The 24489-nt window shown below is 45.5% G+C and overlaps 1 protein-coding gene across 1 annotated transcript in view; it reads right to left on the bottom strand.

Moving 5' to 3' along the window:
- The window catches only part of PRKCH (protein kinase C eta), a 221497-nt gene that overhangs the window by 70023 nt on the left and 126985 nt on the right, over nt 1-24489 (bottom strand). The window contains exons 6-9 of the mRNA XM_059914358.1: nt 23906-24035; nt 21494-21621; nt 18404-18547; nt 18049-18222 (exon numbers count right to left, since the gene is read on the bottom strand). Coding sequence (XP_059770341.1) covers nt 18049-18222; nt 18404-18547; nt 21494-21621; nt 23906-24035 — 576 coding nt within the window. The remainder of the gene's footprint in view (nt 1-18048; nt 18223-18403; nt 18548-21493; nt 21622-23905; nt 24036-24489) is intronic.

The raw sequence follows: 24489 nt of genomic DNA, 5'->3' as shown, positions 1-24489 counted from the left end.
TGTTCCTGATTCAACCAACCACAAATGTAAGTCATTAACATGGGGTGAGGAACACCTGGGGGAATAAAAGCAACTCAGAAATCCCTTTGTCCCACTCAGCCCAGCCCAGCCCAGCATGAGTTACAGGAGGCCAAGGAGCTGGTGCCTGGTTAGTTAGTAATAGAATTCCTGTCCTCACGTGCCAGGTCCCATTGACCGGCTGCAGCCTGGGCCAAGTCTGCCCCTGGCTACTGTCAGTTCAGGGATGTTGCTTCCCCAGGCCAAAGGGGATAAAAATATCTTCTGACCTGAAAGTGGCTGACAGTATAAGCAGCGTGCATTCCCTAAAGCCCCTCCTAAGGACTGTTTTTTGGGAGGTAAAACTGATGGGCAATTGCATGAGGAGAAGTTAGAGAGAAAACACCAGTATAGATAGAAGTGCTATGGTACCTGTGGCAAGGTGACGTCACCTAAGGAGGGTGAGTGCAGAGTGACCACGGGCCAGGGATGAGACCCCTTAGGGCCCGTGTGCCAGACACGTTCAGAGGTGTCTGCCCAGCCCATTGAGCCCTTCCTTCCTCAGAGACCTGCCCCGGCACCGTCACATGGGTAAGTACTGGACATTCTGCACACAGCAAGTTGGACCAAGTTGCTCCCTGCCTCCTGCTCCAGTCCCCTTCCCAGAAAACTGGAACTGAGATAGACAGCTGTTCATGTAGGCTGTGCTGTGTGCAAGAACTGAGGAAACGTGAATTAGGGAGCTGAGGCTGCCGCCTCTGTGGTGTGAACACATGAGATGTCTCGGTATACCAGAGCAGTGAACGCCGGGATGGACAGATGGAGGAGAAGAATGGAGCAAAGATAAGAAAGCGTGAACGGGCCGAGAAGGAAACTACCTGGGTCCCCCACACCCTTCCAGTTTCAGGTCCCCAGAGAGACCTGGCCATTGTGTGCCCTTGGGTTCCATGAGACACCACTGTACCTCTGATTCTTTATTTTCACTTCTCCCTTTTTGCATGACTCTAGTTAAGTGTTTTTCCAGTATTTGCTACCAGGAGAATTGTAACTGAAACATTTACCAATTTTTAAGGGGCAGGAGGTTTCCTGATTTATAAATCTAGGGTAATAACACCTCTAACGACACTGATCATGTGAGGATTAAACCAGAAGCCGAGTGCCTGGCACAGCACCAGACCCAGAAAGGGATCGCAACAAATAGACTATATTGTTATCACTACATCACACAAAGAGGACCACAGCTACATCTGGGAGACCTTGTGCCCAGCACGGAAGTCCCTGGTGTAGCTAAGAGGAAGCACAGTGTAGGGGTCAGGAGTCGGGAAGCCCGAGATGCCAAAGCAGCTCCAGCTGTGCTCTATTTATTTTTTCGCTCTCAAAACTCTCATCGGCAAAATGGGGATAAGGTGATTGAACTCACAGGTGTTCGAGGATGAAATGATTTAAGCTTAGAATTTCAAACAGTTATGTGGCACATGGTACGTGCGTGATGAATGTTAGCAACTATTAGTGTCAGTATTCTCCTCCTCCTCCTCGCCACCTGCGCTAGGCTGCAGCTGCCGGGGCCGTCTGCTCCTGGGGCTCTGGCCCCTGGCGTGGGGGCTACAGTGAACCAGACAGGGAGCCGCCTGCCGTGGGTGCGGAGATGGTGCCCCACTCACGGGGCACTCGGCCTGGCGCGTACACAGGAGCGAGAAGGCAGCTGCAACCGCTACAGCAGCGGCTCCCCGACCCCCAGTTCAGGACAGGAGTCTCGAGGGATCAGGGAGTCAGGAGGACCCCAGGGCAGCTGCTGGGTTGCAGGAGCACTTCCTGATACTGTACAGTCATGGCCCTGACCTGATAAAGAGAACTTCTCTTTCTTGGACGTGACTATTTAACAAGGGGTCACGAAACTAGATTTGATAAGCCAAGACACATTAACCAAATAAGTTTTCTCATTTTTCTAATATTAGATAATAATTCATATTCTCTTTTAAAAGCTTTATAATAATCATAATTATTATTGCAAGGCAAATGTGCTCCCCTATGAACTGCAAACACTATGGTAAACGAGACTGTTTATAGTAGCTATTCTCCCCTTCTACAAAGTCGATTTGTTCTTATAAACAGACTGAGAAAGATTTTTCTGTTTAAACCAAGAATCCATGGTCACTGCCATTGACACATGTAAATCTCATTTAAAGATGTACTTACAGGGGCTTCCCTGGTGGCGCGGTGGTTGAGAGTCTGCCTGCTAACGCTGGGGACACAGGTTCGAGCCCTGGTCTCGGAAGATCCCACATGCCGCGGAGCAACTGGGCCCGTGAGCCACAACTACTGAGCCTGTGCGTCTGGAGCCTGTGCTCCACAACAAGGGAGGCCACGATGGTGAGAGGCCCGCGCACCGCGATGAGGAGTGGCCCCTGCTTGCCGCAGCTAGAGGAAGCCCTCGCGCAGAAACGAAGACCCAACACAGCCAAATAAATAAATAAATAAATAAATAATAATTAAAAAAAAAAAAAGATGTATTTACAGTGAGGATGCAGGTTACCTTTTGGAAATAAGACAAAGAATAGAAATAACATTTAAAGTTAATGACTAATTTAGTTATTGCTTTAAGGCAATGTTAAGCTGGGAGCCACATCAATACTTCCTTACCCAAGTTCTAAGAATTGCTTTGGAATTACTTCTAAATGAGTAACACATCAACCCTGTATCAAAAGCTGTGGAGTGCTATTGACCGGCTGTGGACAAGGAAAAGGAAATCTCCAGTAATAGACAGCATTGTGTTGTATTTCTCATAAGTGCCTCTGTTTTATAATTTTTCTCTGACAAAGTCATCTACAGGGTGAATAGGGAGTTCAAATCAACAGGAAACCGTTACTGACGTCAAAGAGGTGACAGCAGAAAAGCACCCCCGTGAGGAAATCTGATTGCACCATGCCTGAACTGGAAACAACTTGAACTTAACCACATTAAGACTGATTACAAAGTCTTCAAGGAAGAAACAAGGAGAGGGAATCGAATGGCTTTTTTTTGGTTTGTTTGTTTTGTTTTTAATTTATCATTTTGCTCAGCCCAGAAGATATGAGAAGTTAATTCAATCACCCAGCAACTCTTCTGTCAAGCCCACAGGCATGGTACATCCTATCTGAGCTCAGAAACTAGTCTTTGGGAAGGTGAAATATGTCTCCAATATAACAAGCCCTTAGGAGCTTGCATTTTAAACCTGGAGGGACACACAGTTCTTTCCAAAGACCAAGTGTTCTCCTGGCAAACTGGATACGTTATGGTCCTCTCTTATAATGAAACTCGACAAGGCTTATTGGCATATGTACCAGATGAGGGAAACGAGGCAATCGAACCTGCAGGTCAACATCCTGTGAAACATCTGGGCCAGGATGTTTTTTTAAAGCATAAATAAGCAGCAAACATATGATCAGGGATATAGCAAAGTTGGAGCACAAGTCCTCCCTTCCTGGTGGAGCCTCCTTTGGCGTCTCTGGTCCACACACATCCTGCCCAGTATCACTGGGCTGGCTGGGCTGGCTTTGTGCACTTGGTCATGTTTTCTCTGGAGGGCCTGAAACCTTTTAAGGCAGAGCCCAGATGCCAAATGATGCATCTCTAGTACCACCGCCCCTGGTGCCTGCACTATGGTAAGGTTTAATAAACCCTTGAGGAACTAACATAGCAGGAGACCATTTTTGTTTCCTGATAAAATTTAAACTAGATTAGAAAAGTTGGAACAAACTGCCAAGACTAGTTTTACCCGGCCAGTTTGTGGAAGTCAAGTGCAAAGAAGTGAAGTGCCTCGCCCACCGTCAAAACAGTTTGTGAAAGAGTTCAAGAGAGGCAGGTCTGCTTGACACCATTTCATTTCCCTTTATTTATAATATATCCCAGATCCAGTGGATAGCTTTGAATCCCTTGGTGAACGGACTTCATCTTGGCACTTGATGGCTCCTCCTAAGAAACCACTTCCTCCTGATTCTTTGGTTTTTCTGTTTATAAAAGTAATTACATGTTCTTCGTTCAAATGTAATTACAAAGTAAATACATGGAAAATGGAGAAAATAAAATCACCTGTAATCCTGACACCCAGAGAGAGAAGTCTAAATACAAGGAGAAACAAAACTATTTATGGCTTTTAGCATCCAAAGAACTGCAGATTTTAGAGCACATATTTACAAAGTAATTTTAACTACATTTGATTTCCCCCTTATGTCCTAATTCTACTTAACACTTTATAGCATGTTTAAAGAACAGAAAAAGAGAAAACAAAAAAACATACCCTTCCTTTTGCACTTACATTACATAATATTTCCTGATGTACTTAGTCATCAAAACCATGATTTTTTTTAACAGTTGCATACTATTCCCCATGCCATTTCTATGAAGTCCTACAATTAGCTGGACTTCTGCTTACGTTAATGAGAATAAGAGACATGGTATTAACAGTCTAGTCACTGACTTATGATAAAGATCATTTTTATTAGCCTGGAAAAACAGGCATCTCTGAAAGCAGATTATTACGAACTGGACATGGTGTTTTAATTCTGAATGTAGATTCCCAAAGAAGATACCTTAGGTGATTATTCACTTAAAAAAAAAAAAAAAAAAGGTTTGGTCACTTAAAGGTATGCAGGATAGGATTCCTTTAAATCATTATTTCACATAGTACATTCTTTTTATAAAGATTTTGGTTTCAGCATCAAATAGGAACAAGTCTATTGAAGATATTTATGGATTTAGTTTGTACAGGGCTACAGAATAAAGAGTAAAAATTCCGTTATGCCATTTCACTTTAGATTCTTTTTCATGACAGAGGTTCCTAAACTTCGCAACTTTTTAAAGAAGATTTCACGTCTCCCTTTGATCTGTGGATCAACTAGACATTTCTTCCTCATGGGAGGAGATTCTGGGTTATAGCTTTCTGATTAAACATTTTGCCAATTAGGGAAGTATCAAATCGGGCCAAGAATATTCCATATCTGCCTCAAGATGACGCCTGGAAATCCACTGGCTGAGAGTCTGTTCCTTCCTCTGCTCTATGGTGCTGCATGCTTGCTGAAATTTCTGTCTGGAATGTGCCTTCCATGTGCTATTTTGAGTTTGAGACTTCCAGTTTAGACACAACATCATTCTTCTCTGGCCCTCTGGCTGGGGAATGAGATCCCCTACAATCTCTCCCCAGATCCTTTTTGCAACGTGTGCAAAATACGGATCTCCACTGTCCACTGAGGAAGAAAGATGCAGACCTTACTATAAAGGCAGGGAGACCCAAGTAAAAGAGACATAGCTCTAATAAGATGAGGGGCAAAGTAATCAGAAATAGATGAAAACGTTTACCCAGGGGAGAGGACACTGTGTTACCTTCGTCGAGAAGCTTTAGCTGGTGAAATGAAGTTCGATGGGCCCTTCAGACCCCAAGGATGAGAATGGTGACTAAGATGGCCACACCAGCAACCATATCCCAGATCCAGTGGGTAGCTCTGAATCCCTTGGTGAACGGACTTCATCTCGGCACTTGATGGCTCCTCCTAAGAAACCACTTCCTCCTGATTCTTCTCTTTTCCCCCTACCTTTAGCCACCCTTACTTAGAAATCCCTCTTCAGCCTTCCTCTCTTCTCCTTCTATAAACACCTACTGACATATTTTAAATGATAGTTTCTACTATGCCAAGTGGATACTGATGACACTAAAATCTACTCCCCATCTGAACAGTGTTTCTGAGCGACATCTTACCACTGGATTTTCTGCAAAACAAAAACACAACAAAAGAACCCAAAACGTTTATTCCGTTCCCCCAGGCTCCCAACTGGTCAGAACTCTGGCCATTCCTCTCGCTCTTTTACTCTAAAAAGTCCTATCAATTCCACCTCCTATGTGTTTCCTTGACTCCATTCCTGTGACTGCTGCCTTGGAGCAGGAAGGCTCAGGAGGCCAGTGGTTCAACAGCCTTACCAGGGCTGCCCCCCCGCCCCCAAGTCTCCTCCCTCTGCAGACAGCCACCTGGAGCCCTCCCCAAATGCAAAGCTTAGGTTGCTCCCTGCCAGTTCCTTTCACCTCATGATTGAGTCTAAACTCTTCAGCAAAGGATGTCTTCTTTCCTCCCCATATTTCCTCTCCTGCAATCCTGTTACATCAAGTTATTTGGGGGTTCCTGGGCACATCATACAATTTTAAGCCTCTGTGTCTTTGCACTGCTATTACCTCTGTCTGGGAGGCCCATCCTCCTTCTGTCTCTGTAGGGCTCCTATTCATCCTTAAAACACAGCTCAGACAGCCCCTCCCATGGAAGGCCTTTCCAACCTCCCCAGGGACCAAGCTATGACTGTCTTCTATCACACAGTGATAAGACATATCTGTGTTTAGGAAGACCCTTGCCTGAAAGCAACAAAAGGGCAGGCCCACATTTTGTTCTTCCTTATGCCTTCAAGTCCCTGGCACATAATGTCCCTGGCTCAGGAAACATTTACTGAATGGAATTAAAAATGCAACGTAGACACAATATTACCATTCAACATATTAACAGGTAATGTCTCTGGTGGCTAGAATCTACTTTTAATATGTAGAGACCACTCAGTTTTGCAGATAGCCTCTAAGGTATCTGTATCTTAAGCTGAAATGGCATTCCCATACATGGAAACAAAAGAAAGAAAACAGCAAGTCTGCTTTCCCCAAAGCGAACTTGTATTGCTACCAGCACATTTTTCTACACTGGTTGGGAAATATTTCTTAAAGCTTTATCTCTGTTTGTAAATTCCAATCATTTGTACCACACACAGGATAGGAATCTGACTCACAGAGAGGCACCCCTTTAAGACCAGAGTGGTGACGATGATTATCATAAAATGTCACTCATTCAGTGCTTTGTTGGTAAAGTGGAAATAGAATCATTAAATGCCAAAACACGAGAAGCTGCACTATTTGTATTGCTTGCTTTCTAACATAACCCATTTTAACTATATGCTCACTGAGCTAATCTTTTGTTCCTTAGATGTCCCAGGCTCTGACAACTCTGCCCTATCCGAACTGCTGGGAGCGTGATAACCTCTTGTTCACGTTCAACAGACCTCTTACTTCCGCCTCCGCTTCCCAGACCAGGGCCCCAGTCCCTGCGAATGCCACAGTGCAACCACTGACAGGACAGCTGTTAGGAGCCCCCAGACAGGAGCTCTGTCTGTCTACAAACTCAGAAAAAAACAGAGATAATGCTTATGTCTTTACAAAGAAGATCTGTCACGTTTTCTTTGGCCTCTGTGAAAAGGCTAGTGATCTAGCCTACTTGACTTCCCATATCTAGGGCTGGACCACCAGACACTCATGTAAGGCAGTGGTTTTCAACTGGAGAGATTCTTCCCCCAGGGAGCATCTGGTCATGTCTGGAGACTTTTTTGGTTGTCGTAACTAGGGAAGTGCCACCGGCACCTGGTGAGCAGAGGCCAGCGGACGTTGCTAATCCTACAACGCACAGGACAGCTCCCTCCCCTCCCGTGACAAAGGGTTATCCTGCCCTCAATATTAGTAGTGGGCAAATGATATCACATTGTACAAATACGTGATTTAAATTTTTTTAAATTTATTTTTTTTAAATCTTTTTTACTGGAAAGGATGAACATTCACCAGTCATTCAATTCCTTAAACTATTGACCTGTTGGTGAAGGTCAAGGTCTTGGAGGTAAAGTTCTGAGCAACATGGAGGGAACTTCCTGCTACAGATCTGCCCTGAAGCCAAAGTAGGGAGGGACAAACCAAGTTTATGAGCAGGCTCTCAATTCTGCAGGTTTCCAGAAGAGGAACTTGAACCAGTCTCTAAGTCCAGTTCTCTACTTTGTTGGTTGTGTCTCACTTATCTTGAACTTCCTTTCACCATTGGTGAGACACACGCTAGTGCAGAAGGTCTGGGCTTGACGTGGGCACAGGCTAGTTCCCACTTCACAAGCAGACTATGGGTCAGTGCTCCCTGGGGGTGAGGAGTGAGAGGAAGGACAAAGACGAAGACACTTCCCACACGGCCACCGCACAGGAGCAGGAAAACATGTATGGGTGGGAGGGAAGGAGTTCTGCGGGAAGGGCTCTCCTCTTTTGTTTTCGTTGGGAATTATACATTACATCATTTTAACGTTGAAAATGTCATACACAATGAGAATGGAATTGAGACTCTGGGAAGAGTTCCAAGACTCCCTTTGTGAGACCTAAGCAATACATCATTACAGACCATCCTAAAGAAACGGGTAGGAGTGAGCTCCAAATACAGCGGGCTCTTTTGCTGTGCAAATATACTAAAAGCTGGACGCCTGCACTCAAAGGAAACAGGAACTCCCTGGGTGGTCCCAAAGGGAAGACGGGGCCTGCCAGAGCCCGCCAGTGGAGCGGGACGGTCTGCTGGTGAGACGGAGCCAAGGTACTCTCTGACAGTGGAAGGCTGGAAGAGGAACCCTGCACGAGTCAGTCTTGACGGCACGGGATGGGGGGTGGGGGCAGGGAATGAGACCAGTCCTCCCAGCGGGATGAAGAACACTGTACCAACTGCAACCGTGAGCATGGGAAGTAAGCCGGGCTGCTGCTCTTTCATGACGTCTCCTGCTTTGGGCCCCAAGCCCAGTGGTGCTCCAGACCCCATCGCCATCCCTGCCCCCAGGAATCTCCATCAGGTCTTCAATTCACTGCACCACACAGGAATCCACACGCAAATGCAGCTTCAAGACAAGCCCCGCAGACTCTCTTCTAAGCAGATGGCTGCTCTGAGCCTGTCCTAAATAGCAATCCCAGAACTGCTACCAGGACCAGCCCACCGTGCAGGGTCAGCAGCGGACTCTATGTTATCAGCAGGCTGCTCAGGCCCCCGAACTCCCCGGGAGGACGCCGGCTCCATGAGGGAAGGGGCTCCCCCTTGCTTTGTCCACTGCTGCGTCCTCAGGGCTCAGAGGCGAGCCTTCACCCTGAAGGAACTCTGTGCACATCTGCCAAATGAATGCACACCCTTGATCTTCACCTACTGGTGGACAAGTCTCTGTCACTACAAGTCGGCTAAGTTGATAGTGACAGATGGGGCTGATCCTGTCCTGAGAGGCCCCGGATTGTTCTGGGACCTAGTGGAGATGGGCAGAGCTGGGTTCTAACCAGTGATGAAGCAATTATGGAAAACGCAAGTATTTCAAAACGAGAAGACATTATGGTCTGTGATTTTCACCCAGACCAGTTGGGTTTCTAGACTGCACGATTCTGGGTTCAGGGTAAGGGGCACCCACTCCAGCCACCCACAGGTGTCGCGTCAGGCCCTGGCCCCAAGGTCCCAGTTGGTCCTGGCAGAGGCCAACCCAGCTTCCCAGGGAAACACCCGCAGGCCACCCTCAGGTGCTGCTACTTAGACTGTTAGTTTTACAGTCATTCTGGTTGCCCTTCTGAGGAAAGACTGGCCCGCAGGTAAAATTTTCCCCCAGAGGCCAGTGCTCGTTTTCAGCTACCTTTCCTTTGGTAGCATGGAGTAAACACAGTCATTATACTGTCTATGCCATGTGTGTGACTCTCCTCTTCCCAGCTAGACTGAGGATTAAAAGCACTGCTTCTCCCCCTAGCCCTCCATCAGTGTGATCCCGGACTGGCTGACTTTTCACTAAACTATTTGGTAGAAAGCCCACCCCATTCTCATGCCTGGAGCCACTCCTGGCACTTCAAGCCCAGTGCCTTAAAACAGGGCCCTGCTGAGGCGGGAGTATCTATAGTTTGGCAGGTTCCCAGGCACGATCAGGGAAAACCGTAACCAAAACTCAGTGCCACAAAGCCTCGCCAGTCATCGGGAAGCACAGGGGCCGTGTCTGACCCTGGCAACTCTCAGATAAGTCAACGGAAGTGACACACAATTCACGAACCGCCTTATAAACACGGAGGTGGGGAGTCCAGGCCATCTCTAGGTCATCGGTGTGGGTGACAGCTAGTGACAAGGTCAGTTACAGCTGAACAACCTCGGAGGGAAACACAACCCTTTCAAGCCCTTTGGTCACACCAAGTGTTCTGGCAGTCCTCCCTGAGCAGAGACAGCCAAAGGAACAGCAAGAACTCCGCGTCCTCCTACTTCCCATTCATTTTCACGGCCCTATTGAGTCACAGATAGTCGGGAAGCCGGGAAGCCTCCAAGGACAGAAGCAAAGGTCCTAAATCAGCTTCCCAGAAATCCAGAGCCCAGAGACGGCCTATGTGCATTCTGTCCCCAGCTGGAACATGATTAGTAAGTTGGGAACATGCCCAACTGGGAAACACCATGTTCTGGCTCATTTTCTATTTTGATCTGAGCCAAAGGCAAACTATACCAAATGACCCATAAGCAGACCAAAGGGTGTTTATGGCACTCACTGCTCAGGGAAAGGAGGAAACCCAGTTCCAAACAGGTAAGAGGAAATGGCCTTTCCTTAGGTATTTTATAAAAGGCCACAAAACTGTATGTTGTGAAAAACTGCCTTTATTCCTGCCTGATGACACTCTCCTCAGCTGTGCACACTGCAGAGAGAGGATACTTCTATTTGTGCGATATTAGAAATGGCGTAGATTATTAAACTGGACGACCTGGTTAAGAATCCACAGACGGACTCTTGCTTGCTGTGTGATCTGGGGCAAGTTCTTTAACCTCTCTGGACCTCAGTTTCCAGATCTTTAAAATGAGGATAATAGTAGCTATACCCCTGTGGACTGTTTTGAGTATTAAATGAGATATTTCATTCAACAGCTATTTATGGAAATACCGAATTGTACACTTGTCGAGACACTGGTAGTGAATATAAGCACCCAGAATATGCTAGGGTCTCGGTGAATAGTACCTGCTGCTGCTACTTCATCCTTCACCCACCCCTTCTGCAAAGCTGGTGCAGTTAGGCTCCGAGAATCGACCAGCTATGTAACGTGTTAACAGAGGGCTCTTCCCCTTGCCCGGGATGTTGCTGTGATTTAGAGCATCGCGGGTAAAGCTGTACCAGGGGCCAAGTGGCCCAGCTGTCGCTGCCAGATGCTCCCTGAACACCGGGAAAGGGAACGAGAGCTGGAGGGGCTGGAGGGCCGTTGGGTGTGCAGGGCTGACTGCACCTCCCACCCCCACCTGAACGAAGTCAGTGGGGGGTCCCTATTGGGAGGCATTTCTGCCAACAGGTCTGTGACAGAAGGACACAGGAGGTGCTTATCTGGAAAAAAAAAAAATCCAAGGCAGGGGACCTTCCTCAAGACAAGGGGGCTATTAGCTAAGTCAAGATGAGAACTCAAAGCTCTCCTCTTGAAGGCTACAGTGTAGTCACCTCCTGATGAGATTCTGAAAGATGCATTCCAGGGCCACACGACCATCCTGCTGCCTATCTCTTCTGTCTGTGTCTCTCTCTCACATGTACACCCCTTTGCTAATATTTAATATGACGATGGAGACAATAACCCAGAGAAAAGACTGTTCCCCTGCACCCACGCTGCCAGGCGATTTTCAGACGTATTTTAAGTGTGGTTTAAGTGCACCAACATCAGTTTGCACCGGTTGTGTAAGCTGACAGCACTTAGGTCACAAGATTCCTAGCCGCCCTGCCCTTCAAAGGCTGGATTTCTGCTTTGTTGCCCGACACTGAGCGGCAGCTTCTTAGGGAAAGCGATGCCCCTGCCAGGAACCCCAGGTGCACTGCTTCGCGGACGACCCCTGCAGGTGACAGCCGAGGACACCCCGTCAGTAGGGAGGTGAGAGCACTGGGCTTCTGTCCCTGTAAAAGGTTTTGTGTAATCTGTCCCCCGCCCCTCCCAGGGCAGCAGCTCACAAATGCAAGCAAGTTCTCTCCCGAAAAACGGGCTCGTGGATCCGACGCGGCCGGGGTCGTGCCGACCAGAGGCAGCTCTTGGGCACCAAGCACAGTGTCTCTTATGTTTTCCAAATGGAAACCTTTGCTCTAACAAACTGGGTCTCTGAACAAAGGCTAAAGCATCTGACCCGCGTTTACTCTGCCACTCCCCCTCCTGCTGCTGCTGCCTCTTTGTTCGTCCTGGTCTCGGCCCTCAGCACTCAGCCAGGGCTCCAGGAGAGCCACGGAGAGCCCCTGGGAGCTGGGGGTGGGGAGACCCGGATCATAGGCCATAAATGCCAGCAGGCTCGGCTGCCGGCACAACAGTCACTGATTAAGATGAAAGGCGTGTGAAGTGAATTTAACCTGAAAGAGTGGGGAAGGTGGCCTACGCCAGGCCGGCAGCCCAGACCCTGGGCCCTGCTCGTTTCATAAGCCCTCACTCCTCCCAGCCTCATGGACAAAGAAACGGAAGCACATTGCAGAAACTGACAAACAGAACAAAGAAGAAAAAGATCATCCCCAATTCCACTACCTTCTCAACAGTCCCTGATAGTCTACTGGCATCATCTCCTTTCAGGCTTTTTTTGGAGGAGGGGCCAGGTTTGCCACATTGCTGTCCTGGGTGAAACCTGATATGGATTCATGCCCTTAATCATCATAAATTCTGCACTATTTCCTGGCTTCCCATCTCTGAGTTCCACCATTTACTCTGTTAGATTTAGGGCAAGTAACTTAACTTCTCCTTCACTTTATCACTCGGCAAAATAAAGATAATAATTGTACCCATCTTCTACGGCTGATGTAAGAATTACATGCAATAAATATTACACGTTAGATGCTTCCAACAGTAACACACAATGATCTAACTACTTAATATTCAATTATTTCTCTACTGGCTGAAAATCTTCCTCAAATCGTACATTGTTTAAGTAGACTCCTATTGCTGAAGGCTGAAGTTGTTTCCAATATTTTCCTCTTATAAATAATGCATTGAAAATTAAACATCTTTATGCGTAACATTTATTCTTTACGTTGTTTTCTTTGGCTAGATTATCAGGAATAAAATCAACAGATCCAAGAGTATATGCATTCTTATAAGTCTTGATCCAGATTATCATATTATTCACAAACTATTAGGATTTACAATGCTTTCAGAAATTTATGAGGATGCCAGTGGAATGATATACATGCAAGTAACAAGCATTATTATGAAAAAATCAGGGGCAATAATTCATGGGCTCATAATTCTATGCAGCAAACGACAAATTATCTAATATTTGAAATTTGCTTATCTTTTTGTTCTCATCAAGAACAAAAGGAGTTCCAAAATTCCTACTTTGTGGGTGTTTACTGTCACCTCCACGTGGGGTCTGTGCTGGCCCCTGGGAAGGCCCAGGACATTTTTTTGGTGTGGGGAAGGAGGCGGTCATCACAACACCGAGTTGCCGCGCGTGTAGCAACAGTGTGTCTGCATTCTCGCCTTTGGTCCTCACAGCAATCCTGCTTTCATCTCAACCATGAGAACTTCAAGGCTCAAAGGAATTTTAAGGTAGTTGCAAGCCATTCAGACAGAGGAAGACAGAGCTGGAAGAACTTAGGTCTTCCGTTTCCAAGGGCAGAGCTGTTTCCGTATCAGCAGGTTGGAGGTGAGTCAGGGCAGACAGGAGAGGCTTTAAGCAGATGCTGAACCAACAACCTCAATGTTGTATAAGACACCAAGTGGACGGAGCCGGGTTCCAGAGTCAGCCTGACCCAGAGATGAACCTTGTCTCCAGCACTCCCAGCCTAAGGGATCCTCAGCAAGTTGCTCCCTTTCTCCTGGGCCTCAGAGACACTCATTCTACAGGGCTGGACGGCAAGAGGACTGCTGTCTCTGCCAGCGTCTTCACAGTGAAGTGACACATTGCAGACGCTGGGGGGTGCTCCCACGCCTCACCTGGGCTCCCTTCTAAACTGTGTTACGGTTCAGCACAACACACTGATTAGTAGCTCACTTCAGAGGCCAGGGCCTGCCAAACCCAGTAGCTGAAAAGTAGTCATTTACCTGCTTTAATTTCTCATGGTAACTAACATTTTCTGTTCTTTATAGTTATTCAGTAGCAAATAGGGATAGTGACTGAGGATTTCTGACAGATGGACAGATGCAGAGAGCAAATGCTATGCATATGTGGAGTCTGATACCTTGCAAATCCGAGAGAAGGCTTAAACTACAGCAAAATGGAAACTGTATATCTCTATCTCAGCATGAGAAAAATGCACTTGATTCTTTTAAGTTGGTTCTTAACACTTTATCATCTAGACCTAGGGCAAGGGAAAATTCCCATCATCCTTTGCTTTGGAGACATCTACTGTAACACACAAATTTTAAACCCCAAAGTCAGTTCCTCTCTCTCTGGTGCAGAAATAAAAATCACCTTGCGGTAACGACTGCCACCTTGTGGCCATATATGAAACTGTCACTAGGAAAAATAGATGGCCCATGTTAAAATAAAGGCTTGACCGGCTGAACACTGTGGAAATAACATGTGGACACTAATATTTGGGGATACTGTATAGTTTATATTTTCCTGGAAAATTTTGCATTGTATATTCTATATTTATTGGTCTCCCAATCTGTTCCAGGTTAAGTTCTTTTCTACTACAACACCCTCTAATTGTTGGTAAGACCTCAGACTGCTTCTATAGAATCACGGGGATCTCCTTCGGTAGGTAAAAGTCCCCTGGAGTAGGGTAGGTGACACTTCTTTATTTGTTCATTAGAGTAACTTGAAGCAGCCACTGCACAACCATGTCAGTCAACTGTTAATATCACCTAACCCAATGTCATAGAAAACCATCTGCACTTTGGTGCAGCCCTGGAAAGACGACCTGAGTATAGCCCTGTCCGGCTCATGGAATGAGGAGGAGGTGCGCCTGAAGCTCATGCGGGTGACCAGTACCACCCACCAGTCTTGCCTTCTTCACAAGGGTGTTCTCAAGCCCAGAGCTGTCACCCCACTCTTCTCTGGGAAAACAGCTGGATGAGGGCCGATGAAGGGCTTTAGGTGGACAGAGCACAGAGCATGGGAAATAGTGTTTTGGGGATACTCTGGGTGGCAGTGGAGAATGGGCAGAACCAGAGCTCTGAAGGAACCATGGACCCGGAGATGGGAAGCAAGAATCAGGGGCAAGGTGGTAGGGGCGGCAGGGACTCCAGGACTCCAGGGCTCCTGGAGCCACCGAAGACTGATGAGGAGGGCGTGGCCTCAAAGAGCCTAGACCATGAGGGGAGGGAAGGAGTGCAGAGGAAACCGAAGCCCAAGAAGCTCTTACTTGAACCCCAGCTCCTCCCAACATACTCAGACAGCATGGGAGTGCACGCCGTGCATCCCCTTTCACACACCCTCCTGTCTCCGGCTTCCAGTGTTCCCTGCTCCATCCATTCTCTAAGCTGTACATGAGTCTTTGCCAACACAAGGGACCCTTAAACATATGTGAATGCTCAGCCTCACTCGCTGTCAGAGAAATGTCGATTAGAACCCCAAAGACACCTTTTTAAAAATCTCTCCAACCATCAAAATGATAGGTAGCATGCCATGACAGGAGGGTGGGGGAAATAAGCCTTCTCACACATGGTTTGGGAGTATGAATTTAGAAATACAGCCAGCAAGTGGTAAGAGCTTGGGCTCAGCAGTCAGACTTAAAACGTCTGCCACTTGGAAGCTAAATTTCTTCCTGCCTCAGTTTGTTCATCTGTAAAATGGGAGTGATGTTAACAGAATTTACTTCATGGGATTACTGAGATAATACACATAAAGCACTTAGAACAGTGCCTGGTATTTAAATGATAAAGTGTTAGTTATCTTTAACCACGATGGGGAGAGAGGGCCAACTAGATAAAATTATAAATGCATCTACTTCTGAGCAAGCAATATCACTTCTAGTAGTGTATCATATAGAAATCATAGCACAAGTACCTAAAGATAAAAGTACAAAGAAACTCACTGCAACTTTGAAATAAAAGTCTAAGTACAGCCTAAATACACAGCAATAGGAAACAAGTTAAATAAATTGCATCATGTTCTTAAAATGGAATAGTATGTAGCCATTAAAAATGAGGCAGCCAGGTATGTACAAATATGAGACAATCTCAAGATACATTATTACATTTTTTAAAAAAATAAGGAGACTGGGGATGCAATGTACAATATGGTGACTACAGTTAATAACATAGTATTGCATATATGAAAGTTGCTAAGAAAGTAGCTCCTAAAGGTTCTCACCACAAGAAAAAATTCTGTAACTGTGTGATGATGGATGTTAGCTAGACTAATTGTGGTGATCATTTTACCACATATACAAATATCAAATCATTATTTTGTACGCTCAAAACTAATATAATGTTACATGTCAATTATACCTCAATTTTTTTAAATGTGTAAATTTTGCGAGATGCATTACAGAGATTTACTTCCTTAATAAAACCATTTTGGATTTTTTTTTCCTTAAAAAAAGGATACAGAATGGTGGACAAATATATACAACCATTTGTGCTTTTTAGAAAAATAAATATGGATGCATATATGTGGTGTGTGTGTATACTTTTGTGTGCAAAAAAATTCTCTGAAAGGCTACACTTGAAACTAGTAATAATTTTTCCTTTCAAAGAGAGGGTATGGATACTTGGAGGATGCTTATACTACCCATTGCAAAAAAAAAAATAAAATAAAATGGTTTTTAATAGTTAAAAAATGCAATCTGATATGTCATTCCTCTGCTTAAATGTCTTGCATTTGTTCTTAGCACTAAAACCCTAGCCCCTTTAACAGCGCCTACAGCGGCCTGGGCTACTTCTGCAGCCTTAGTTCTCACCAGGCCCCTCCTCAACCTCACATTTTATGCTCGTGAGCTTTATTCACACCTCCTGTTCCCGTTTACTAGTAGATCCATGCCTGAGCTGTTTAACCTTTATTCCATATTCACTTTCATTCTCTTTGCCTGACTAATTCTGACTGGCCCTTCTGGTTCTGGCATAGCTGTTACTTTCCCTAGAAATGCATCGCAGCATCACTGGACCAGATGGGATGCCCCCATCCTGCTCCCATCACGCCCTTTACATCCCTAATGGTAGCAGAAACAAGGGACATGTCCTGAATTCTCTTTCAGAATGACTTTGACAGCAAGAAGATTAAGAAATATCTGTGCCAGACCCTCTTGGTGCCTTCACAGGAGCCCTCTTCCCTCTCCACTGACAACAGGAGCCCTCTTCCCTCTCCACTGACAACAGAAGCCCAGTTCTGAGCCCAATGTTAAATGGGCTATAGAGTGTCCTGCCCCAGGGGATAAGTCAAGGTTGATGCGAGCCAATCATGATAAAGCAGCTTATCTTGACTAGATATTTTCTCTTCCAGCCTCCTTTGCAGCTCAGGGTGAGCCTGTAACTCAGGTCTAGGAAAGATTTTTCTCTCCTTGATAAAAGGAGAGTGGTCCATGAAGCCCTTCTGCCTCTGTCCCCCGAGCTTCCTGCTTTGGATGCTGTCATATGAGGTGTGATGTTTAGGGCCGTGGCAAATACCTTGAGACCCACGGGGAAGAGATGTCTGATGTCACTGATCAACTAATCTAACCCTAACATTGCTACTGTCAGACTTCGCAAGAAAAAAGTCTGTACTAATGAACTAAACTCATCCTTTCTGTCTATTGTGTAAACCACTGTCAGTCACATATTCTGTTAACTGCAGCCAAAAGCATTCCTAATTGCACAACATGATGGGATAGACAGAATCCCACAATCAGTCCATAGAATCAAGCAGAGGGTCCTTGACTGAGGCCAGAAGCAATGTCTTGGGACATTACAAATCAAGGTGCTCCCTTTGGGCCTATCCTGGTCTGAACTCTTTTCCCCGGGTCAGAACCAGTTCAGCATTTAGCAACAGAGCTGAGGTTAAAGTCACCAAAATAAGCAGCCCATGACATTTACTGTATTCTTAGACTTCTGTAACCTTCACTCTGCTAGAGAAGACTTACGTATGAAGACGTTTTCAATCTTAGGACACACAACCCTCAAAGTGATCCTTCTCCAGGACAGCATGAAAGGAAGGAAGCAGTTAGCTCATTGGTTCTGGTCATCAGAAGTCACTGGATACTTCAAATGACCCTACCTTAGGAGTCCATCCCCCAAAAGTTTCTAATACTCTACTTTATGAAACCTTCAACATCTGTGATCTCAGCTTTTGAAGAAAGGAGGCCACTGAGGCAGTGAATGTGGGTCATACTTACGGGTGTCTGAAAGCAGCAAAACAACTGAGTGAGGAAGGGGTGATTGCGGGCCAAAGACAGGATCCTTTTCTCTGTCATGGTGCACTCCACGTCATCATCTTGCAGGATCACGTCCTTCTTCAGCACCTTCACGGCATAGAGGTTTCCTGTTTCTTTTATCCTTGCAAGCATCACCTATGGCAAAGCAGGAGGAGGGAGCGTGAGAACTCGTGCAGCTCTTAGGGTGTGGCCTCATCTGAGGCAGAAGGCAGATGGCACGTGGGAAATGGCCATGTGTATACATACATGCACAGGCAAACAACATACATGCAGCAGGCGTCCTTTAACCACCCAAACACTTGGAGCCAAGACTCACCTTCCCAAAGCTGCCCTTCCCCAGTACTCGGATGAACTCAAAGTTGTTGATCCCAAGTCGGTTGGAAGAATTAACCCCAATGCCATTTCCTTCTTTGATGCTCTCCTTTCCTTGTCGTCTTAGGGTTGATCTGGAAACAAGATTCTGCAAAGAAGAGTAGGAATACATCAAGTCAGAAATCACAGTGCAGCATGAAGCATTTATGGATGAAGAAGACCTTACTTGCAGCTTCAACCCTCAATACAGCACATGGGGAAAGATCAATACAGCTTGACATGTGAGATCAGGTTCTGCCACTCAAAACTGCTTCAGCACCAACTCCTGATCTGTGCTTACTGTATTTGGGTCAGAATCATTTAAAATATATCTAAGCCACCGAGTTTCAGTTTGTGCTCAAATGGGAGTATATAGAAAATGTCTCAGTCTGGTCCACCTGATTTCTTGCGGTGGCTTTCTACAGGGTGGGCAAAGTTCCAAGAGCGCCACCTGGTGTCCATGTCCTGCAAATAGCAGCTTTCACAACTGCTCAGAGAATTGAGCGCCACTCCACACCAAGAATGAATGAAGCAACATTTTTATATACAATATTTTAAATTATAAAAGAGAAACAAAAGTTAATGTAAATATATGAAGGGTAAGATTGACAATACCTATAATCTCATCAGCCTTCCTCAAAAAACAAAAAATAGAAACATACATATACACACATCTATCTTTACACTTAATTTAAAAAAATACAATAAAATTGTTGTTTCATAACACAAGTTTTAATTTAACATTTTTCCATGCATATTATCCATATCTCTAAATGTCCTTCAAGAACATGAGTTTCAAAAAGCTGTCCAATATTCCATTTTATGGATATATCACAATTGATTCACTAATTCTCGGTATTGGAAATATAGATTATCTCTCATCTTTCACTAGTATAGATAACACACAGTGACCATACTTGCACGCAAATCTTCAAATCAGGGTGATTAGGAGTCTAGGTTCTCAAGCAGGCTGCCTGGGTTGAAATCACAGCTCTACAACCTAACCCTGTGACCGTGGACAAGTCACCTACCTCTCTGTGCCTCAGTTTCCTCTTCTAACAAAGGGGATGTTATAGTACCTGCAACATGGGTTGTTATGAGGAGTAAATGAATAACTGCAGTTAAAGCACTTAGACCAGTGCCTGGCACATTCCATAAACCTAAGCTGTGTTGTCATCTTTATCAACACGATCATCCTCACCGTCATCATCTATTTTCTTAAGATAGCTTTCTGGAAAGGGAATTCTTTGGGCCACTGTGTTAATTTTGAAGACTTTTGATACATGGTCAACTTGCCCTCCAGCAAGGTTAACCACCAACCCAATGAGAGCTCCCGGTTCACCACATAGAACCAGAAGTAGGTGTGGCCTCTTCGGGGAGTTCTCTAGCCCTATCCCACTAGTACAAGACTCATCCCAGGGAGGGCGCTACCTAAAGACAAGGTGACGTGCAGATGTCTACCTTGGGATATTTATAAGACAAGCTACCACTAGATGAGAGACAAAAAGTCTGACATCCTGGAGCATTTGACCTATTTAGCTAAAAAAAAAGCTTATCTGAGGCAACTTCTAAGCAATGTTTGTAATAAACAGCTGGACAATACCCTGAAACTGCAAGGATTTTTCTTACTCAACCCAGTGAAACAGTGATTGAAGATATAAAATGGATCACCTTTAAAATCTGATTATTTTAATAGTTTCTCCTCTACATTTCTGATCATAAATTTCTCAAAGCTGGAAAAATTTTACCAGCTTGAATCTCACTTCCTCCACTTAAATACTTCCGCTGCCAGAAAACTCTAAATCCAGTGTTTCTCAATCTTTTTTTGTTTGTTTGTTTAACCCATTCTTCTCTTTTAATAGACTAAAGATGTCTCTCTTTACTGCTGTACTGTCAGCTAACAGGGAATTTGGGTTTTCTCACTATTAAGTATCAGAACATGAAAGACACTTGGTTCAAGTGACAAGTGGCGCCGCCCATTCCTAGAGGTTGTGCCACATGGCTCAGCTTATTTCCATGGTATTTCAGAAGCCCTGGGCCAGGCCGAAATCCCTAACCTACACTCTTCAGGGACAGCTGTCCCATGCACTGGAAATCCCCCTCACGGTATAGCACCCTGCCTGTCTGTCCACAAGAAAGACACACAGACTTGAAGGACTTTGCCAACGCCTTCCTGAAATCAAGAAATGCAATGTCAATCCAAGCCCCTGCTTTACCAGGCGGGGCCCTGCGGTGAAAAGGAAATGGGGTGGTTAGTGATGACATTGTTTGGATAACCAAGAACCTGACAGTGATTGCACTTCCCTTCCTAAGTGCCCAGAGATATTTGACAGTTAAGTCTAGAATTTTCCTGAACCCGGCATCAAGCTACACATTTCAGAAGCCTCAGCCATAACCATGGCTCTTTCCCAATTCTCAGCAGACCACAGCCAGGAAGGTGGCAATAGGATGTGGGCCTGGGATGTGTCTGAAGCGCTAATGGACAACAGCAGGTGGGGGAGGGTCACTCAGGGCGGTGGCAGGACAAAACACGTGCACGGCGACTGACATGCTCCACCCACTCCCGAGAGCCGAGAGGAAGGAACTCCTGTCTGTGGCTGGACTTGAGATAAATTCACGATCCATAAACAAATACTACACAACTGCTGGATTCCAGGCCTGTGGAGAACATCAGCTCTTTAAGTTCAACCCCTTCAGAGAGAAGGAAGCAAAGGCCCATAGCTACTGGTCAACTGCACTGCCGGGGGCCCCGACAAGAGCAGAACCGAGGACCCTGGATTCCAGGCTTTTCACCAGACCACAATGACAGGAAGCTATTTTTAAAAAAAAAAAAATCCCTTTTCTGCTTCTTGCTATATCTGCACACTCATTATTTCTTGTTATATAATTGCATATAGAACCTTATTTGTGGAACAAAATGCTCTTTAAAAATGCAATAAATCTGTTTATTGTATTTGCCGAGACTAGGAACTTTGATTATGCCACACACAATACTAGGGCTCGCCACATCTGAACAACTTCTAAGTTACAAAATATGAAAATGGCAAAGTCTCACCGAGGTGGGAGAAATACTTCCGGGTTGGAGGCCCATTCCTGCCAGAGTCTTGGCCAGCTCCGCCGCATTCACGCCGCAGTTTGGGGCCACGTTCGCCTGACATCGAATGTGTACATTCATTTTACATACTGGATGGAAGAGGAAAAGGGAATCCACATTCAGAAAGGAGCCACGTCAACATGTGCTGTGAAAGAGAGCTGTGATAACCTGAAAGACTGTGACTGAGGAATTGCACAGGCTGAATAATGATATCTTCTCATCAAATTCAACTGACACCCACAACGATCCCTGAGTGTAAGTAAATCCCTGATTTTCTCTATTTCTGTTTTGTGCAGAAGCAGTAAGCCTGGCATACGGAAGAACAATACATTTCAAATTTCTTTTTGTTTCCACTGTGACTTGATGCAAGACATTCACTTAAATCATATTTTAAAAGTCATCACTGATTTCCCAGCATGATTCAATACAGAGATCAAAACATTCATCACGGCAACGGCTCACTCGATTAAATAACAAGGAAACGTGCCAACCGACTTTATGCCATTCCTTGTAACTCTCACTAAAAGGTAGCAATCTAACAGCCACATGTAGATGGCTGTTCAGACAGGATGGAACTGGTGTTTCTGAGAGGACAGCCTCTAAGTAAAGCTTTCTTTCTGAGCACTGTCTTTGGGTGGCCCTCACAGCACAGAACGCGTCATCCTGTGCAGCAGCTGTATTTCTCAGTGCTTGCAGCCTGTGGCTTCATGGGTGACAAAAAGCAACGTTTTTAAAGGTCAAGGCAAGTGGCAGTTGGAAGAGGAGAGCGAAGCAAGCTAAGCTCCTGGTGCACAGGAAGCTGACTTGGGGTGATGAAAGACCCGAGGTTTAATCAGCACAGAGTTCTGACACGGTTTCTTGACACGGGCCCTGCTGATCGGAGGCAGGGATAAAGCAGCGTAATAAGATGCGTTGAGGTGTGTCAGCCCATCTTTGGAAGCATACACAGAGCCAAGTTTCGCGGTGCCTGAAGTGATGCAATTTAGGGTTGCCCTCTTTAAGAAAAAGAGCACTTCATCAAGTAGAGAACTTGGAAGGTACCTTGCAAGGGAGGAGCTCCAAGGCTTAAGCTTCATTAGATTCCTAGGAAATCCACCTCTCTCAGCAAGGCTGGTACGGAGACATACAAGCCTGCGGTGGCCTTTCTAAAGCTCCACGTGACAATAAAAGCAAAAATGATAGGAGCTGGAACACTGCAGGCGTGCTACCCTCAGCACCACCGGGGACGAGTGCAATGCAGATGAACCCCACCCATGGCTCTGCCTGTCAGCAACAACCATACGAAAGCAGAAAGGGGCTTTCACACTAGAAACCCACACCTGGGTGACACCATCCAGCTAATGATCAAGCAGTGCCTGAAACAAAGCTACATGTGAGCTGGCTGCTGTTTTGGTTGAAAAAGAATTATTTCATGAAATATCTATGAAATAAGAATAGTTAAATGGTGCTCTGGAGAAATAAAAGAATTTGCCTTTCTTAAAGACAAGTGACTAGCCCCTTTTTGTTAATAGAAGCAGGTCTGGTTAACTCCAGGCAGCCAGTGGAAGTTGTCCAGTTGTACTGACATGAACTCTGCCTCCCCTGGTGACTTAGAATGTGTCTCAGGCTTCAGGCTGAAACTCACATGTATTTCAGCAGAGGACAGTGCACCTCACCACAGCCAGATTGTTATAGCAACACTCAAGGAGAGATGACTCCAGGCCAACAGCCCCTCAACTCCTAACAGGACAGGGACCAGCCCCCATATCCTTATCCTCTGCTGAGGCAAAAGCTTCAAACTCAGGCTCCACTGGACATTGTTGTTGAAGTGCGTGCCCTCGCGTGGCCAAAGCTGAAGTGTCCTTCGTTCCACCTACTCTCTGATCTCTATCAAGCTCTTTGAGAAGACACAGGGCGGACTGAGTTATGCTTTTATCACTCAATTCCTGCTTATTTCTGGTGAGGTGATCAAACCAACTCTCCTGATAGTTCTTACTCATAACTCAACCTTCTCTGCTGGCCACCTCACCTCCTACCACCTTCCATTTCTGACCAGATCCCATTTTTTCCTCTTTCAAATATCTATGGAAATACACAATGACTAGCCTGTACTCAGTACTAAATAGAGGATAGCCAGCAGGCTAGCTAACTAGACGGGACATTTCATTTAGCAAGTGAGAAAACATTCCATGGTTAGGAAATCTGTGGATCACATGTAACTCTCTTTACGTGCCTGACAAGGGACACATACATATAGAGAGAGCCACTAAGATGTTCATTTACAAGGTATCTAAAACCATCTGTCCTAGGTCAGATTCTGAACTGCAGAATGCTGAAAGCTCGCAGCAAGGTGTTCTCATGAGAAAGTGGGTACCAAGCACCCCAGAATCTCACTTTTACACTGAAGTCCTTGTCGCATTATCCCCCAGAGCAGGGAGCCACAGTGATCACAGAACGTTGGCACCTTGTAGTTGTGGACGCTGAACTTGTGTGGGATGTTGATTCCGAACCTCTGCTCAGCAATCTGTAGCAGGGAGACAGGAGGACGAGAGCTGAAATTCCATACCCACACCTTTTGTGAAAACTGTAACAGGAGCCCACCAAATGCAAAGTGTTACTATGACACCTGAGATGAGTATACTATTACTGCCCAGCCACGATGAATTACCCAGGCCTTACCACGCAGACGAAGCACATTTTCTAGTGAACAAGACTGGACAGAAATGTGTGGTGTACATTAAACTGTCCACCATCTTGGGAGATTCATAGAAATTTAAATATTCATTTCACCTTTTATATTCAATTGGCCGTGTTTCTCTCCCGGCCAATTCCTCACACCCATGTCTATTTCCTAGAACCTTTTAACTTCAGGATTCAACAAGTCTTTTATAGGCAACATACACTTGCTATCACCACAAGTTCTTCCAGAAATTGTGTCATGAGGATGGGGTGACATCCAGAGGACAGGGAACCACAGA

The sequence above is a fragment of the Balaenoptera ricei genome, chromosome 2 (genome assembly GCF_028023285.1).
Source record: "Balaenoptera ricei isolate mBalRic1 chromosome 2, mBalRic1.hap2, whole genome shotgun sequence".
Taxonomy (NCBI): domain Eukaryota; kingdom Metazoa; phylum Chordata; class Mammalia; order Artiodactyla; family Balaenopteridae; genus Balaenoptera; species Balaenoptera ricei.
The sequence above is the reverse complement of the archived record's forward strand: the minus strand, read 5'-3'. Positions and strand labels throughout refer to the sequence as shown.